Raw genomic sequence first — 19321 nt, forward strand, 5'->3', positions numbered from 1 at the left:
AATCCTTGACTTAGTATAAACATTACTTGGCAACAACTGAAAACATCAGTGTGTTATCAACATTCTTCTCATACTGAATCCAAAACACAGCACTATACCAGCTACTAGAAAGAAAATTAACTCTATCCCAGCTGAAACCCGGACACCACTTGAATACCTTTAACCACAAGACCATCCTTCTTCATTATTCCTTAGCGTTTAATTTAGACGCAAACACAAGAAGGCAACAAAACAAAAGAAAGAAAACCTCAGGCCCTGATCCACCATGAGTCAGACACACAAAGCTGCCAAACTGCATCCAGCCATCACATGGTTGCTGTAGGAAATGCTGGCAGTTGCCTCCCTATGCAGAGGTCAGTTACGATTGCATACCATGGAGATACTCCCCAGATGGGCTGTGAGTTACTTGGGAAGAGGAGGAGAAAGGATCTGTCAATGCCAGACACGTTCTGGAGACACATTCTCATGAACAGACTCAGGAATCACAAACCCAAGCTATGTCCTAAGTGGATCTCAAGTCACAAACACCTTGGGGAGCCCCTGCTGGGTCCGTCTGGCCTTCAGTTTCCCTCCACGTGTATTAATAGAATAGTCTATCCTAATTTTTTAATCCAAAAGTTACTAATGACAGTCTTTCTCTTCCTAATGTTAATGCATTTTTCCTGGTATCTTCCTTTTAGACAATAAGGGAATAATGAATATCTCAATAATTAACACCTTACAGTTCTTTGTGATAAAGAGGTCAGGTACTTTCTCAGCAGCTTCTATCTCCACGGATGCAACCAAGGCTAGTGTTAAGGCTATGGTGGTATTCTTCTGAGCTTTGCCTGTGTACTTAGCTATATCTATTGAAGTGAGCAGCAGCAAAATGGCTCAAAACACGGACATGCTCAGAGATGAAGGTGGCACTTCCAGCTCATAGCTGTCATGTCTCACTGTACACAGTGTTGTTCCCAATGGAGAAGTTAGTTTTCCTACCTTCACACTGTCAGCTGCACACTGATTGGAATCTTGAAGGTTTTCTTTATGTACAAGACCTAGAATATATTTTTGTTTCAAGCAATGAACTACAAAAATTATTTTCTTGTCTGTGCCCTCTGCTGATACATTCTCAGCAATGAACACATCTTCCATTCTTCTCTAAAATAAATAGATTTCCCCTACCCTTCTCACTCCCCTCCTCCAAGTTAGAAATGTCAGGAATTACAATTGCTGACACTGTGCTTGCTGCAGGACTAGCGAGAAGTGGGGCTTTGGTATAAGCAGAAATTTGACCTGCCGTTTTCTCAGCCTTCAGCTCAGGGAAAGAGGATGTTGTCTCTTGCATAAAGGGGTTTCACAGAGAACTCATAACCTGTTCTCAGCCACTGCTCGTTCATAATTTCAGTTAAAATTGCAAGCAAATGAGTAAGGATTTACTTGGCTTGACTAAACATTTCTACTTTAAAAAGAAAAAAATCATGAAAATATTGCAGCTCCAGTTTCTCTCATTTCTCATGTCACTAACTCATGACTTCAGGCTACCCTGTAGCAAAACTGTGGAAGTTGAGATCTAACATTTGCAGCAACTGATTTGCACAGGCTACAACAAATCCTTTTGCAGATTTACACAAGAGAATAAAGAGTCAAAACCAGCTCAGTCCCTTTGTTCCCACTGTAGTTTTCACTGTTGCAAAAGGCAGTTCAATTTCATATAATCACAACAGCAAGCAGCTATAACAGAATACATTAAAAACACATTTGTTCAATAAAAGAATGCCATTTCACAAAAGGTCATGCTTTCAGTTTTGAGGAGGCTGCTAGTCACAAGCAAAATGCCAATATATCATGTCACAAAGCATTGACTTGCCTATTCCCTAGCTGCCTTAGCTACAAAAATGAGACAAGTAGTATTTACCTACCTCCTCAGGTACTGAAATATTTGGTCATAAATTAAAAATACATACTACTGAATATTTAAAATGAGGCACATGTGAAATAAGACATGCAGCTCCATAAAGTCGATAACATATGGGAAACGCACTATTAAGAGTCTCATCAGGAAGAAAAAAACATTAACTATCGGTTTTAGCAGTTTACTTCACTGTGTACAACATTCTACAGCATTTATTTAGAAGATGGCTACTTGATACTAAACTTTAACTATTTAAGACAAACTGCCATTTCAGGGAGTTTCTCCCCTCCACCTAAATGACTGCAGCCATAGCAGTCTGTTTCCAGCGATGGTGTAAAGGACACTGCCATAGATATACACTACTGCATTATCTCATCCGTAGCTCTAAAGTGCTATTTCCTATCATTTTAGCCTGCATCCTGTAAAGTTTCCAACATCTTTGAAGGTGATTTTTATGCTAGAAGAAAATTCACTTTTAACCTAGGGGTAAATTTATTGCATCATTTAATCTGCAACCTCCTCTTGAATAGAAGAGCCTAGCTCTTTGTCCATTTGTCTCTTGGGCACTTAGTTAATGAAGGAGGAGAATTTTGCTGATTGTATTGGCTAAATTTTTGTCTTTTTAAAATGTTGTCCAAGCAAAAAGATGAATACTCATCAGTCCAAATAGATGGGGAGGAATATAGTACTGCCTATGATATTCATTCTTCTCTTTTTTTGTCCTAAGTGATATTTTCAAGTAAATCAGGTTTCTGTATGTCAAGTATTAGAGACAGCAGCACCTGTAATTTGGATTTGTTTTTAAGGAACTACTTTTTGGTGATTTATACCTTTTCCAAAGAAACCATTCAATTAAAACGGCTGACGGTGGATGGGCAGTCTCATTTTTTAAAAGATTCAGCTATAATGGATCACCTTTATCTCAGAATTTGGGGAATAGAAAAGAACATTGCTTTGCCCTTACTATAAAAAACAAGTAAAAAGAATGGGTTTTGTTAGCTCTCACACGTAGTAACTCCAGAAAGGACACTTGAAATTCCTCAAGTTTGCTGTCATGACGAGGTTGTGCTTTTGCAGTTTCCACCTCACCAAGCCCTACAGCTTGGGGCAAACATTTCATCATTCTCAGAAGCAATCTATAAGAATTTGTCGCCTAAGTTCAGTGAATATCCCCAGTACTGCATGTGCTTCACATCCTTTGAACAGGGAAAGAGAGAACAAGTCTAAAGATGAGAAGGTATGAAAATAACGCAAAGTGTGAAAAGGTGGCTGTGAAGATGGAAAAAGATGAGAGCAGAAGAGCCCAAAACCAACAGCAGGAGCAGAGGATGGGGGAAAAGGTTGCAAGCCAGGAGGAGACAAAGGCAGAAGCTGGAGAGGTAGAGGTGGGAGCTGAAGAGGTCTTTAATCAGTCCTCTCTCACACCTTGTTTCAGAATTTGACAATGAACAGACAGCTCTTGAGCCTCAACGTACTTCTGCTGTCTAGCAAACAGCTACAAAACCCAATGGGGAAAAACATGCTTTCTCATTCCCCTTATGTCTTACCTTTAAACATTGCCTTCTGCAACCTTTATTTTATTTTATTTTATTTTTTTCAAAGTAATAAAAAATCCCTACTGTAGCAGCATTAAAAGACGATCAGTTTTGACTGTTGGGCAAAGCACAGGAGGAACACAGATAATCAACAAAGAGTTGACAACCTAGAAATTCTTGTCCCCTTACAGAATAACTGCTGGGTGGATATAAATTCTTCCTCCTATCAGTTACATACAGGCTTTTTTGCCTACATACATCTTAAACATCAATTATCCATGCAACTTAGAAAAAAAAAATCATAATTGATGCTCTCTTACTCAAGGCAAGTTTTGAGAGAAAATTGGTGCTCTAAACGGCAAAATATTCAAGCAAAAGCACTGATTATAACTCTGTTATCGATACGAGCTTTTAAATGGCATATGACACATCCAGATTGGTTCAGTAAGAAAACAGGTTTAGGGTTGGATAGTAGCTGAGATTTTTTTGTTGGTTTTATGGCTAAGGGCAGCCAGATGGATAGGGATTTTATTATAGGTATTGGCAAGTTAATGCTGCTGAAAGCCTGACACATGACGCGTTGACTCAAAGTTGGAACATCAGATTTTCATCAACATTAAATTCAAGCAATTTTTCTGAAACTGCAGCCTGGATGTGCCACCACGGTTTGTGTACTATCTCCCTCAAAAGAAGAAAACCCACAAACATCAGGAATTATTCTGTCTGAAGTGAAAAAGATGAGCGAAGAGCATTCACCACAAGAGAAAAGCCAGAATTCTTGAAAACTTGTGCATGCAAACACATACGCTAAGCTGTGCTCACCCGCATGCTCTGCTCGCAGGCAGGTCACAGAGCACACTGCCCTCTTCGCATCACCCAGCCTAGAAAACTGGATTTCACCATCAGTCATCTTCTGCCTTCCAGCCCAGCCTCCAGACCAGGGAGAAACACTCCAGTAATCCCCGAACCCTGTACTGTAGATGAACCCCTAATACATATGTGATTTGTTGAAAATACATGCATCATATTCATCAGTTAAATTCCCGATTTCCTAATTCAGATATGAAAATGGTGCTGGCTTGGAATGCCTGAACCAAAGCAATCTGGCTGGACTTGAGTAGTCTCCAAAGGAGTCACCCGTGGGTGACATTTATCTTTGTTTCTTCATTTGTAGCATAGACAAAGGGAGCCATTTACATTCCTGAAAGATCTTGTCTCAGCAGTTTCCCTTTTGAGACCGTACAGTAAGGGAAAAAGCTAACTAATCTATTTGTGGCCTTCAAATAGTACACCAGAAACTTTATAAGCATGGACAGGTGCCTGCCTGGGAAAGCTGGTCATCTAATTTTAGATACGCCAAGATGAATAGGAGGAAAAAAAAAATATTATAGAGAGAGTAGGGTTAGCAAAGAAAGAATTATGGCCAGTAAGAGAACAGAGTAACTCGATCAGTGCACATCCACGCAGCATGACATTTCATTAACACGAAGGATAAAAAACTTTACCGTTAATATCACTTGATCTGCAGCGATTAAACATCTCCCTGGAACTTCTCTCTTCAGAAGAGGAGTTCTTCCTAAATTTGGCCCCTATCTCTTAGCCAGCCTCACAGCAGACCTTCTGCAACAGTACAGATTTCAGCTGCAATAGTGGGCACCAACTACCTGAGTCACCACAGAAAGGTTACCTGAACTGAGCCCACTGCAGCAATCAGCAAGGAGGGGGGCTCAGAAAAATAAACAGAGAACTGCTGCATTTGGGCTATAGCAGAGAAGGTCAATGTTTTCCTGACTAATCAGGGATTTGGGTCAGGAGACACTGGAAATGAGGTAGGTTTTGGATGCTGCTTCCACCAAACCCGGGATCTGCTTGGCTTGTGGTGCCTCCCAGCACTCAGCAGCCCAGCTGGAAGCCATAAGCAGCTATCGGCTTGGGGCTCATGACATCACCGTGGCACCGAGCACATTTTTCACATACTAAGACAGCACGGATACAGGCTGTTAGCTGAGGGAGTTTATCAAACAGCCAAACTGCCGGCTGCAGACGCTTCATTTCTGCAGGTTAAGCTTTTGTTTTGTTGGAGTGGTCACATTTTTCAGCTGTGAAGAGTTTATTAAAAGAAAAATCATTGCCATTAGCATCAGTTAAACTTGCATGTCAGAACACCTAAAAACTAATTTTTGGAACGCATACAGTGCCTTGCAACTCCTCTTTGGTTTTCTAAAGGGGCCGAGGTTTCTGGTTGTAAATTTTACTTACCAGTACCTCAACCGTCTTGTGAAACGTGCAGAAATCGCAGAAAGCAGTTTGATAAAGGAAGGCACGTATTTAACTTCAGCAAGGCCAGCCCCTGGGAATAACGCAGTTTTGTACCGCAGCACAGGCAGTCTTGTGAAAGAGAAATGAATCAGCCATGTACTCTGCCCTGTAGCCTCATGGAAGCTATGCTGAACCACAGGCGGAGGGGCCAGCTTTTCACCTTATTATACCTTTGGGAAACAGGAATTACTATTGTTGAGGAATTTTGCAGTGTGCTAAGAGGTTTCACAATCCCAGGGCAGACGGAGATGGTGAAAGAACCTAGATCTGTCAAGTTAAAGGACTAAATCATTGCTTCGGTCATGTGCCTCTGGCAGCCGCCACCCACTCGCCTGCAGTTGGGTTGCCTTTTGCTGTGCTAAGGGAGCGCGGGGTTGCCAAGGCAAGAGACGAGGACTCATCTGGGGGCTCAGGCGGGGGAAACACACAAACGCACCCTTACAACGGGCAACGCTGCCGGTAGCCCACGGTCTGGTTTTAGACCTGAGGGAGAACGGCGAAGCCTAAGCCCAGAGCTCTGCTGCAGCCCTGCGGACACCGACACAACACGCGGGAGAAAACTGTATCCTGATGCAGAGGCTGTGGTTGGGCATCCACTCCTCATGGGGGCTGGTTTCTTGGAAGAGTCCCGTCTTTTGATTTCAAAGCCTGTGAAGTCTTGCTCATGATTTCTAGAGTGAGAAATGCATAAGAGAACTAGTATTAGAGGTCTACTTAAGTCTACTCCGTATTGACTAGGTAGAAGTCAGCTGCTCAGCAAAACAGACTTCTGCTGGGTTCTTTAGGTCTGAGTGATTTCTGAAGACAGCACGGTATCAGAGCTACACTAACAAAATGCTTTTAATTCAAAGTTTTAGTGTTTCAAAGTTCAGATGTGCAGCTGGTCACATTTACAGGTAATTTTAAATTGAATTTTTACTGCGCCAGGAAGCTTTGGGTGCCAGCAAGAGTGAAATACAGAAGGCAGCTTTATTTCTGTTGCTGGTTTTAAGGAAAGTTTTTAACAGCTTCCAGTTAGCTTGGGCAAAGGAAGCTAGCTGCAAAGTAAATTACAGAAACTTAAGATTTGCTACACTTAATGTTTAACTGAAATAATACACTGCAAATGTACAAATAGCACTGTAGCGGTCACGAGTCCCAGACCGGAAGGACATGTGACCAAAATAACTGAGGACAAGTTACACTGAAGTACAGGTTTGAAAAACAGTTTAAAAGTTGATGTCGTTAATATAATTTTGTCTCAACTAACAAGATGACAGAATCCCAGTTCCAGGGGTCTCCTGTGTCCTGAACACAGCACAGCTTGAGTGGTTACTATTACTTGGGGGTTCCCTACTGATTTTTTTATAGGATGGCTAGTGTGAAGCCTCAATCTCACATCAGCAAAAAGCTTTGAAAGAGGAAGACAACATTTTCTTATTCTCTGTTGGTGGCATACAGCCACTTTCCCACACACTAGACAGGAGTTTTAAAAGAGCTATACACTTTTGTCTTCTACCCAGTCATGACTGTTAGGGTCTGATTTAAGACAGCTGAACTCCGGAGTGTACTCTTAGCTATAAAGGCATGATTTGACCTTGACTTCCGAGCAGCCACTGCTCAAAGCCTTTGCATTCTTCTTCAAATTGTTCCACCTCTTTATGGATTTTTCCGGCTGACCCTTTTGATCCTATTTGAAGAAGCTGAGTGGGGGCAGTTCATTGCATGGGAGAATATTAGGCCTGAAGAACAACAGCTGTAGCTCCAGCAGAAGAACTTTTATATGGAGCTGTCTTCCTTATAATTCCTACGAAGCTGCCTTCTGAGCACAAAATATGCTTAGCAGTTCATCTTAATTCTCTGATGACTTTGCCTTTCCCCAGCCAGCAGGACAGCGATTTTGCAGCTGCTGCTACTGCACCTCATTTATCAGCAGCTTGCTTTGCCGGTGCTTAGAGCGCCGACAATTGTGGTCATAAGTCACGCAGAACTGGGACTCCACTCTTGAAGGAAACAAGAGCTACAGGATGCCCTTCTGCAGCTTTCACAGCTGTGGGAGATGCTCGGCTGGATTGCCGAGTCCCGCTCCCGCTGACGCCCACTGCCAGCCCCGCATCACTGTCGATACTTTGTAATGGTCAGGAAGCAGAGTCACAAACTGGAAACAGAATGAATATATTCTGCACTTTTCCAGGAGTTACTCCTCTTGTTAGAGCGTTATTAAGGTCGGAAATAATGACAGCTACCCTCACAGGGGGCTTTAGTGGTGAGGAAGGGAACAATTAGGATATATTTCAATAGGTTACCTTAGACAGTCTCCAGTGGTATAACAGTCAGGTCCAATATGACATACCGTGAAGGGTAATAGGTCTGCAAAGCTGAGCTACTTGATCCCAATCTAGAGCTAGGCAAGCAATCTGAAACAAGCTTTTACACTAACTGCAGCTGGGGAAAAGCAGAATTGAATTGGCACCGGTCCCACAAAACATGCGTTTCAGTATTATAGCCAGCTGTAGCTATGTTACTTCACCAGTCCTTCAGGGTGCAGTTTTCATGTTACAGCTAAGCTGAAGTAATGGGCAGGTGATGCTGGAAAGGTGAGTCGTGCTTCTCCCTCTCATCCTCAACACCTGGTTATGGATTCTCAAGGCATCAGTAGTAGCTCTCATCTGACCCCTACTGCAAGCAGGTAGGTAAGGGCAGATTTCCACCAGCAAACACAAGTGATCAGCAGTAGATTGGCTTAACTAATGCGAAACCCACTACCCAGAATTCCCATTTCATCACTGCTTGAAGTGGACTACGCTGAAAGGGGCAGACCTGTCGTCCTCTTCACCTGCTGCAGCCACTTCCCTTGCACTGGCAGTAGCACCCACACGCTCAGGTGATGAGCTCAGAGACCCAACCTCATCTGATGAGCACAAAGATCAGAATAATGTGCTTCTTGGTTGGACAGGGCTCTGAGCAACCTGATCTAATTGAAGATGTGTCTGCTCATTGCGGGAGGGTTGGAATAGATGACCTTTAAAGGTCCCTTCCAACCCAAACTGTTCCACGATTCTATAAACAGTGTTCCTTCCTGTAGCAGGTGCCTAGTCTTCTCTTTCTCTTGGTGTCAAACCTTGCATTTCATCCCCTTGGCATGTGGGAAAAACTCAGGGTCCAACCGGGTTTGGCATTTGCTGTCCTTCAGAAACCAGTGGTGCCTCTCAACCACTCATTTTTACAATAAGAGCCACTACTTAATCTCGAGCAGCAGAAAGAAATCATTTAATATCCTTTGTTTCAAGACACAGTTTGTACATTTGTCTAACGATCCAAAAAGCACCTTATCCTCAAGGGCACCCACCATTTCCAGCTACCCAGCAGCTGGCCAAAATCAGCCAGCTCCCCAACAACAACAGTCAGGATTGCCATGGCAATTTATCTCCTTACTGAATGAAAGTCACACCTTGTCTGGTCATGGTTGCTTTTCATCTTGTGATTCCCACCACATGGATTAAAATAAGCAGCAGCAAGACTGAATCAGGAACTTATAACAGACACTGGTACAGAGTCAAGTGGCGTTTATGACCCATAATTTTACATTTTTGCTCATTCTTCCTTTATTTCCTCCTGTCCCTATCCTTTCACATAGTTTAAAGCTGTGACACTGGTTACAGTATTTCAGCTCGCATGCGTACTTCAGAGCAAAACTGCATCATATCACTATTTTCTATACTAAAATAGACAGATATAAAGATGCTGCATTGCCACAGCAGAACATTCATTGCAGATACCTGCATGTCAACGTGTAAAAGCTAGCGCATAAGCTGTTTCTGTGAAGCAGTGAGTTAACATCTTGTACGCTCCACATGCTTGCCTGTAACACCTTCCCACTGCCTCAAACAAGAAACTCACTCAGAGACAAGCTTGATCCTTCAATTCTGCCTTTATTTTTCTGAAAACTCGCACTTCTCTTGAGTGGTTACTGACTCCTGCTATTTCTCACTAAGTGTTGCTCAGTAGCTTGTCATGAGTTACTTTTCCCCACATCATTTATGCATCCCAAGCAAAAAATAAAATGCAGAAGAGCAAAGAAGCAGGTGTTTGGAAAACCAAAATACATTTCTTTGGCAGCATCCATGTAGTAGATACTTTCAGCTAAACTATCCTTATAGGCACAATTGCAATTGTACATAACAAACTTTCGAGGCAGTATATAAGAATGAGAGAACTCTCTTTTCTTTTTTCTTCCCCAACAGACAGATGTCTGGATGCCAGACACTACGTCTCTGACTCTTTAAAGCAATTGCCAGGAAAGGAAAAGGGAGGTGCATGCATCCCCCCACCCCAAGCTTGTCTGGTAGGACTGTCCAATGACGAAGGCATTATTTTAGGACTCGGAAGAGCAGGTACTAACCTTTGCCGCAGCCTCCCCGCATACCTTTGGCCAATCGCCTCATCCTTCTGTAACGAATGGCGGTAATTACCAGAATGCTGAGAAAACAAACAGGAGCTGCTTTTATGCTGAGCCACAGACACAGGGTGAAAATTCCTGACCTGCCACCAGCCAAGCTTAATCAAGAATTAGGAATGGTTAATCAGTGTGGTTAACTCAGCATGGTACTGAGATTAAAATGTGTTACAGAGTGACTAGAGACAGGTTTAGTGAATCCAGAGACGATCTCAGTATTGCTGTGTAGTGCTGCACCATGTTGATAAGCTGTGCTATCAGGATGCTCTATGCTGTACAACATCGCAGAGCATGTAAAACTGCATTTAACTCGAGCAAGTCCTCCACACCGTGAAGTTCACAACCTTGTTTCAACCTCAGCTACAACACAACCCAGCTTAGCTTCACAGCTCCAAGAAAAAGGGCAGCGGTGTGCACGTTGGCAGCCAACCATCATCAAACTATTGGAAGTGCTACAATGCAAAGGGTAGTCTAATGCTGCCAGAGATTTCACCCCAGACTGCTAACAAGCTTATCTGTGTGCAAAATTGTAGTTACATGCTTTTTAGCGCACTCCTCCTTTGTCGGGGAAAGAGTGACGCTTAGCGATACTCAGCAACCAGCAGCGAGACAACCTGCAGGTGCAGTTTGCCGCGCGGGTTTATCGGGACAGCGATTTCTAGGGAGCCCCACTTCAAGCGCTTTGCCTCCCGGGATGGGACCACCGAGCTCCTAGCTCTCCGACCGGACCAAAAATCTCCTCAGCACAAATCACACAGCCCATACCAGCTTTCTCCAGGGCTGGCAGAGCAATTGTTGGCCACCAAAATAGACATGCAGAAAAAGCTTCATATATTTAGAAGAAAAGAGAGACTACTAATTTCAAAAGCAAGTGGGGAGAAGGCAAGCCAGCATCCCTGTAAAGTTTAGTATGATCCCAGAGATGAACTAGTTAGATTAGGTCCTTAGCAGCAACATAGTTTAAACATCACAAGGCTCAGGACAGGAAGCCTTCTAAAGATGAGAACAGCATTCTTGAATTACCAGCTTCCTTATCAAGGGCATAGGCACTCACACCTGGGAAGCCACCAGGTCTTCTTCGGAGCTTATTTAATTCAAGCACATAATAACGCACAGCTACTCCTCCAACCGCTCCCCCTAGCCAATGTCTTACCTACGACAGCCAGAATTTATTTAGCAACATTACGAATGGGCTTTGCATCTTTTGCTTGTGGTGTTTACCCACTACCGAGCAACAGGAGAGACTACTGCATTCCTGTGGGAAGAAAGTGGCACACAGAAAACCAGAGGCAGCTGTCTACCTTCGGGGTGTAGCCATAGCTAGGTCTAACACAAATGGTTTAAATACCAAAGGCCTGACAAACTCACTTGAAACGCTGGTGTCTAAGCTATGTCCCCAGTTGTACCGCGCTGACATAGGTCAGTTTGTCGCTCACTTTGGCAATCGCATCGGGCAGGCATGCAGAGGACCCTGCTCAACAAGCCATCGGACTCAGTCACCCTTTCACGTTAGGGACATCAAACCCTTACAGGAGACTGCCAGAAGTGCAATTATGGTAAACAGCGGGGCAAAAGAAAAAAATGAGCTTTCCCTCAGCGCAAACTCCATATTTTTTTTTATCCCCGTGCCAGGCAGCCCGCTCCCTATATTCTTGAACAACAAGGCCACAATGCAAGGGCCAGGCTGGCCTGGGGCTCGGGCAGCCAGGAAGGCTGTCTTCACCCACACAGTAAGCGGGCTGCAATGATTCAGGCATTCCAGGCACCTCTGCTTCCCAAATGAAAAGGTAAGGTATATTTTCTCTATTAGAAACAAACCTAAAGGATTAAAGCTGTTGCACCACGACAGTAGTGCCCTTACAGGAGCCAGTCCCTTAGAGGACAGGAGGAGCTGATGGTTTGGAAATGTGATTTTTAATTTCACATTGCTTATGGTGCAGCCCTGTTTCAAGGTCAAAAAAGTTGCATGTTCTAGGGAATCACAAATAGTTCAACAAAAAATGCTCAATTCAAACCTCCGATATTTTTCAAAGCTGAAGCGAACAATTTAGGAGACTTGTCCATTTTAAGGCTAACGGGACCTGTGCAGATCTTAAAAAGAAAAAAAAAAAGGTGATACAATACTGTAGAAAATGAAAAATTAAAACATTTATGTGACAGTAACGTGCAGAAAAGAGGAGAAAACTCCCCAGGCTCATTTTGCCTAGTAGAAAAAGAGATGAGGTAGTAAAATAAAGCTAAAGTGGTAGTTAAGGACCTATTTGAAAGAATTTTGTTATACGCAGGCTTAGACTTCAACACAATGGAAGGGAAAACATTTTTGAGCCAAATATCCCAGCCCTTGACCCCACAGCACTCTTATCAGACAGCACAGCCACTCCCGGGGAAGATCTCAAGCAGACCTAAGTATCGCTTCGTATTTCCACATCCACAAACATTTCTCTGCCCGTAGAAGCGGGAGCTTTCTTCCTTGGTGGAAAACTCCTTCCTCAGGGGAGCCTGCTCTCTCTCAAACACTATTTTGTCAGATCACAGTGGAATGTCTCTTGTAGCTCCAAACGGAAGAAATCCAGTTTACGAGATTATATTTATTTTTAAGTGCTTGACTGTCACTCTTAAGCCCTTTGGCCTTGTGTTGACCTTTAGGATTTCAAGACAAAATGCTACTCTACTTGTACTGCTTAAACTGTTTTAGCTTTGGGATTGCGCCAGACAGACAACTGACTGCAACTATTATAAGAGTCATTTTCCAGCATGGGGATTACTGGCATGTGGCCGCTTAAGCTAATTTTATATGGGATTGGAAGCCTTGTATGTCACAGTCTCATGGTTTGTCACTCAGCTGCATGTCCTTTATGTCTAAAATCCTGTTTCATGTGTTCAGACATGCTCTCTTCAACCGTATCTGTATGGAAAACCAAAGATTATGGCGCATGGATGACTAGCAGAAAGCTTTGCTATATTATATGACTTCTGCATTTAGAGAGAAAAGGAGGGAGAAGACTGGCAGAATTTTGGCACGAGACTTAGTTACTTCATGATATAGTTCACGTTTCCTTATGCCTGCTGTAGCCTTGAACTCCTCATTACATATGAGAAGAATCTCTTCATCGGTTCTGATCCTCCTTGCCATTTACATAAGAGGGAAAATGGTTAAATCAGTTGTTCACCACTAATATTTGTATTATTTCAAGTCACATCTTTTGACCAAATCATGGCATTCGACTGCAGAGTTTGAGAGTTTTTCAAATCTAGGTATTATTTTCTTTTTTGCAGCTGTCAGTTCTAAAAGCTCCTTGGCAGCCCTCTCAGCCATACCACGTAAGTATTTATTAATGCAGGTCTCCACCCTTTCCCAGTGCTTGGCCATTTTATACCCGTCAGCCTGTGCATCTGCCTCTTGCTAACTTGCCACAGTCCCAATCATATGAATTCTGAAAGAGATTGGCTAGGTGTCCTTTAGAAAAAAGTTAAACGAGTTGATATGACCAAGAGCTTAACTACAGATTTTTAAAAGTAGTGAAGTCAGACCAGAGTAGCTTCATGGAGTCTTAAAATCCTGGCTGGAAGCCCAGGTTGCTGCCCCGCACAAACTGCTGATCCAGCCAACGGCCCACAAGTATCAAAGAGATCAGGAGCTGGAGCAATCTCACTCCTTTTCTCTCTTATTCCTAGCTGAGGGGTCCCATCTCTGCCCCTGCCCTTACGCTAGCACTTATTGGAGCCAAACTCAACTTGTTAACCCAGCAGACAACCATCAGCAGTTTTTCTGCAAACATGTTGCACCTAGCTATGAGTGATTCAATGAGCAACAGAGCAAGCCACAGCATAAACAACTTGCAGATGCAGCTAGCATGACAGGAGGAAAGATTGGACAGAGTAATGGGGTCTTCCCCTTGTTATAGGGGTTAGCTATTAAATTGTTTCAAGCCTTCTCATGAAAGCATAGACTTAGAGAGGGAAGCAGCTACACAATTTGGCAAGAAGAGAGCTGGAGTGAGGTTATAGCTCACCACAGCACCGTCATTTGATGTACTTTTCACACTAAAAAACTTTCATTCTCATAAACACCAAATCTGGTTAACCTCTATAACAGGTCACCATTTGTGCAGGAGTACTAACAGGAGCACAAATTACACAGCAGTCGTAGTAGACAATGCAACAGACATTCCTCCTTATTTCAAGTGTGTGCATGCAAGCTTTTAGCACCTTTGAGCATGAGAAAATAAGCAGATTTATTTCCAAATGCTCCAGAGTTGATAATTACCACAGCCAGACCAGAAAGCCAGAAGCTGAATTCAGAGCGCTATGAAAAGCCCTCGATGCCAAAGTTCCTGGGCTTTTGCTTTATTTCCAATCCTTGTTAGCCTGACAAACAAGCAAACCTCAAACATTTCAGTCTACAGGTAAGAAGTGCTTACACCCTACAAACCAGACTATACCTCAGACCTGTTCAAAGATGTTCAGCATAACTACAGTCGATCATCTCCTCTCCATTTTTATTTTGTAAATAAGGACCTTCCAGTAAGCTGCAGAACACTAAATAGAAATTCGGGTCATGGAGAGATTGACAAAAATTGAAGACCTCTTTATTTTAAACTAATTCATAATCTAGTAGACACAAGGTGTCACTCATTCCTGTTAGGTTGAGAAATTTTTAAAATTGGATATATTACATAGTAGCAACACATTTTTCAGATAGCTCTTTTCATAGGCATTTGAGCTAAGTGCCAGCCACACAGGTGTGTGGAACCTCTGCAGGACCTATTCCAACAGTCAGTGTCTTCACTTTCCATTATTTTTTGCAGTTAGTTTTCACACTTTAAGAGCTCCTGTTTACATATATAAGTGAGGTATAGCTTCCAAAGATGCTGATAGCGTTCAATCAGGTTCCAAATGTTGTGAAGCCTTCCTGTTAGACATTTCTCGCAACATTTACTTACTCCACTAATGGGTTATTGGCTGTCCATGCACTATTAGATCTCAGCTACAAAACCAAGGACAGCTATTTCAGAAGTAAGTTTTAAAAAGGAAGATACCAAATACCACTTAATGTTCATTTCAGAAAGTTTATTGCACCAAATGCCGCAAAGAAATAGACCAAAATGATAGTGTACATAAACAACTATAAGAAAAAAACCCATGTAGTTTGACATTGGTATTCAGTCATTCCTAAAAAAGCCTATGCTCTCCAAACATGCAATAGCAACACACATTTTTTTCTACTATGGAAAACCTGCTATGTATGTCAAATTAGCCCACTTGACCTCAAAAAAAAAAAATGTCTAGAGTATATTCAGCAGTTCAGACTCGATTTTGATTTGGGCCCTTTTAACTGAAGTAGAACTTATACTTGAGGGATAAGCGATCATTTTGTGTAAACTTTATATACAAGAGTTTGGTGTGTCTGAAAAGGGTTTTTGACTTTAAGAGTAAAGATGCATATAGTAGGGAGTGGGGAAGATCAGTCTATAACTCTGGAGGATGCCATTAGAAATGTGAATTACAGAATCAGTGGCTATTCATTTCTTGTTGGCAGAAAAAAGTTGCATACCTTAGTTCAGCGAGTACCTACTTAAATCAAAATGTTTAGATCTTGGTATTGTTTGGGGTTAAAGAATTCATTTAGATTACATACTACAATTTAGCAGTTCATTCCTCCCCTCTGTGTATGAAGGTTTAGTCTTGCTTGAAAAAAAGCATACATTCTTTAAATTGCACTGTGTAAACTGCATTTATGTGGGATTTTGGAAAGACTGTGCACTCCCACTTAACCAAGAATGTATTAAGTTTACAAAAAAACCCTACGTAATACTGATAAAACCAACTTTGGAATATTTGAAAATTAAGCTACATTATCAATTTTAAACACATTTGTACATTCATATCACTTTTCATCCTATTAAAATAAAACCAGAAACATGCCTTAAAGATGTCTAACAACACATCTGTAAATACTTACTGCCCTATCATGCCACACTAATTTACATAAACAGCAAGATGCTACCAAAAACAAGTTAAAGACTTAAGAGTCAAAAAAAGCCCTAGAAGGTGGAATCCTGTCAACTGAGGTAGTACATTTGGTAGAGGGGAAAATATGTATGTAACTTTAGTCTAAAGCCTTTTAAAGGTAATAAACAGCTTTCATTTTGGATTTTCTTTCCCCCCAGACCAAAACTATGAGAACAAGATAGTTCATCATGTAATTTCTGAAGAGCAGCAAAATGTTAGAGAAAGCAGCAAGAACTATAAAGTTTTAGCCTGGGCTGAAGAAAATCCAAGTGCTTTCGACCATTGGCTCACATGCCACCTCGGTTAATTTGTCTTGCCAAAAGGCAGATTTTTAAATTATTTTTTTAAAAATACTCGATGTAGTAAAATCAGGTGTTACTGATCATGGTATTAGTCTTGAAATCACTGAACATTGCCTGACCTTTGACTTTCTTAGTACATTCTATGATAACAAAAGCACATATTTGTATGTTAGCACATATTTCTTTGAAGAATTGTCAGTCTGTTCAGATAAAAACCCAACTAATACTTTAAGAGAACTGGAATTGACTTTTAATGAACTCAGCTACTATTTAAGAGTGACATGAAATAGAGAAAAGTACATGAGGGTTTCTATATACACTCAGGGAAGCAGTTTCATAATCTTACACATGCGCACACACACATTCTCCATCACAGGGGTAGTTTAGGAATATGCGACTTGCTCTATGGTTCTTACTTTGTCTTAACCTTGTGGAATAGAGAGTGATATCTGCTAACAGCTATATGCAGAGGTAAGTTTACTTTCCAGCAGATAGAAGGATTCACAGACCAAAGATATGAAAAGTTTGCTTAACTATAAGCAGTAGGAGAAAACCTGAACCATAGAAAGATTTTAGCCTTTTTAGGCAGAATACTAGGGACAAGTATGAAAATGCAATAAAAGAAACATCTGGAATGTCAGGTCAGAAACCCAGTATATAAGGAACAGCTTTAGAAGTGTTGTATCAGAATATTAAGAATCCCTCCACTTGGAAACAACCTCTCTTCACAATAGGTCAGTCTACCTATTTCCCTCAAAAAGCAACACAAGGTTAATCAAGACCCCCATCACATTTAAACAATTCACAATATGCACATTTCATTATTTCAAATCATTGAAAGTTTACTGTAGAAAAGTCCAAACATCAAGGTAGTAGGAAATAAAAACACTTTAATAAAAGTGTGTCCCTTCAGTGTTAAAAATCTGTAATCACCATCGAGGAGAACTCACAACCGGTGACCAGGAGTTTCTTATTAGAATTCACTATTCCCAAGCAATTGTGTTGCTAGCAATTTGCTTGCAAGCTGACAATTTCAGACACCTCATTCATGCTGGCTCACAACAGAACGGTCCAACATTGACTTTTCCATTTCTTTAAGAATGTTTTTTTTTTTTTTTTGATCCTTTGTTCTCTCCTCAGTCTGGTCCATAGTTTCATATCCAGCTTAACAGTGCTCTATGCAAAAAAAAGTAATTTTTTTTTTTTTACATTCATGTTATCAACCACATGAAAACAGTAAAATACAAAATTTTATTTTGCTTTCTAGAAACACAGAAGGCCAGTATCAACTAGTGGAGAAGTAGTTTCTGGTCTCAGAGTAGTTAACCTATTAAGGAAAGGCACCCGGATGATAGTTCAAGATTTCTGTAGAATCAGAAAGGGTAATTGCAAACATTCATAGTAATATCAAATATTGGGGTTTGCCCCCTACATTTCATTTTACTTCAAACAATGCTCCTCTTTTATTCCTACTTTGAGTGACAACTAGTAGCTGGAGAAAAGTAATACTTTGACTAAAGGTTTGGTGAAGGGTTGTTTGTTATCTTTTATTTCCCCAATAAGATTGTCTTCAGGTTTGTGCCAATTGCTTGGTGTACGTGCACACAGACACGCACTAACAGCACTGGTATCATACAGAAGTTTGTCAAATTCATACTCCTCGGAGATAGTAATACTTGATGACACCAAGACACAGGTTTATTTCCCAGGACTACAGTCATACAGAAACTCAAGAGTTATTGAAGTTGCATCAGCAACAAATGTAAACTTGTAGCAGAAATTCCATAAGGCTTTCCCACAAAATCCCTATCTCGGAAGTCCATTCCATTCCACTTCTAGTCATGGGCTCATTTGAATGCCTCCTCATTAAAACAGAAGCAGCCATAGCCTTCTTAACCTCTTGTCCTTGAAGGAAAAAGTCACATCACCTCATGCACACCTCCATTCCCACATAACATCTGGCTGCTGAATCCAGGTTCCTTGTTCTGAGCCCACCACTTCTACTATACAAAATCATGCGTATGTTCTGCAAGAAAATCACGTCCCATCCAATACACTTGTGTATAGGAATGCTATATACATAGTTTACAGTTCCTCCTCCTCCCCAGCAAAGAAACATACACCACACCACACTCACAAGTGTAGTATTACAAAACCCATTCTAGCCCACTTGTTCTTTTAACTGTTACTTCATGGTTTTGAGCAGCGTTTTGGACGGCAGCTCCTGGTCTGCCACATAGTGTTAACTTTTGTCCTTTGAATAAAAATAAAATGCAAGGATGCAGTCACTTTCTTGATTTTAGTCAGAAGTGAGACTGTAAGAAAAACCTGAATGCCTTTTATGTTATGTAAACTGAAGTCCTCCGATAAAACATCCGGTTGAAATCAGAATCGGAAGGTGGTAGAATGTACAGTCATCAGCTGCTTTCCTCAGTGTTCCCCTTTACCAGTGTTTGGCACCTCTGTTCTTCATTCAACATTCCCATTTTCTTTATTTTACTTTAAGGGAATGACTATCCTGAGATTTTAATTTATAAGAGTATTTGAGCAACATACGGGGAATGAGTACTTGCTATAGCAGCCAACAAAGGCAAGTCATTGGATTCAATCCTAGAAATTAAAAAAAGAGAGACAGATTTTAAAATATACAGTCACCTTCACAAAAGAAGAGAAACACAAGAAGATATTTTTCATCCACTTCAAAGAAACTGGAAGAGTCTTGCTATAACTGAGTTCATTGTTTCATTATTATTTATTGCCATTACTCATAACATACCAGTAAAGGTAGGTAATAATGTTTAAAACCAAGAAATATGCTACCATG

General features: G+C 41.3%; 1 protein-coding gene across 6 annotated transcripts in view; it reads right to left on the reverse strand.

Moving 5' to 3' along the window:
- Positions 1 to 15238: 15238 nt before the first annotated feature.
- Positions 15239 to 19321, reverse strand: part of FNIP2 (folliculin interacting protein 2) — a 52214-nt gene continuing 48131 nt past the window's right edge. For all 6 annotated transcript variants that reach the window (XM_030010774.2, XM_030010786.2, XM_030010777.1 and 3 more), the window contains one exon: positions 15239 to 19107. In XM_030010774.2, coding sequence (XP_029866634.1) covers positions 19029 to 19107 — 79 coding nt within the window. In that variant the 3' untranslated portion in view covers positions 15239 to 19028. The remainder of the gene's footprint in view (positions 19108 to 19321) is intronic.

This window comes from Aquila chrysaetos, chromosome 1, assembly GCF_900496995.4.
Source record: "Aquila chrysaetos chrysaetos chromosome 1, bAquChr1.4, whole genome shotgun sequence".
Lineage (NCBI taxonomy): Eukaryota > Metazoa > Chordata > Aves > Accipitriformes > Accipitridae > Aquila > Aquila chrysaetos.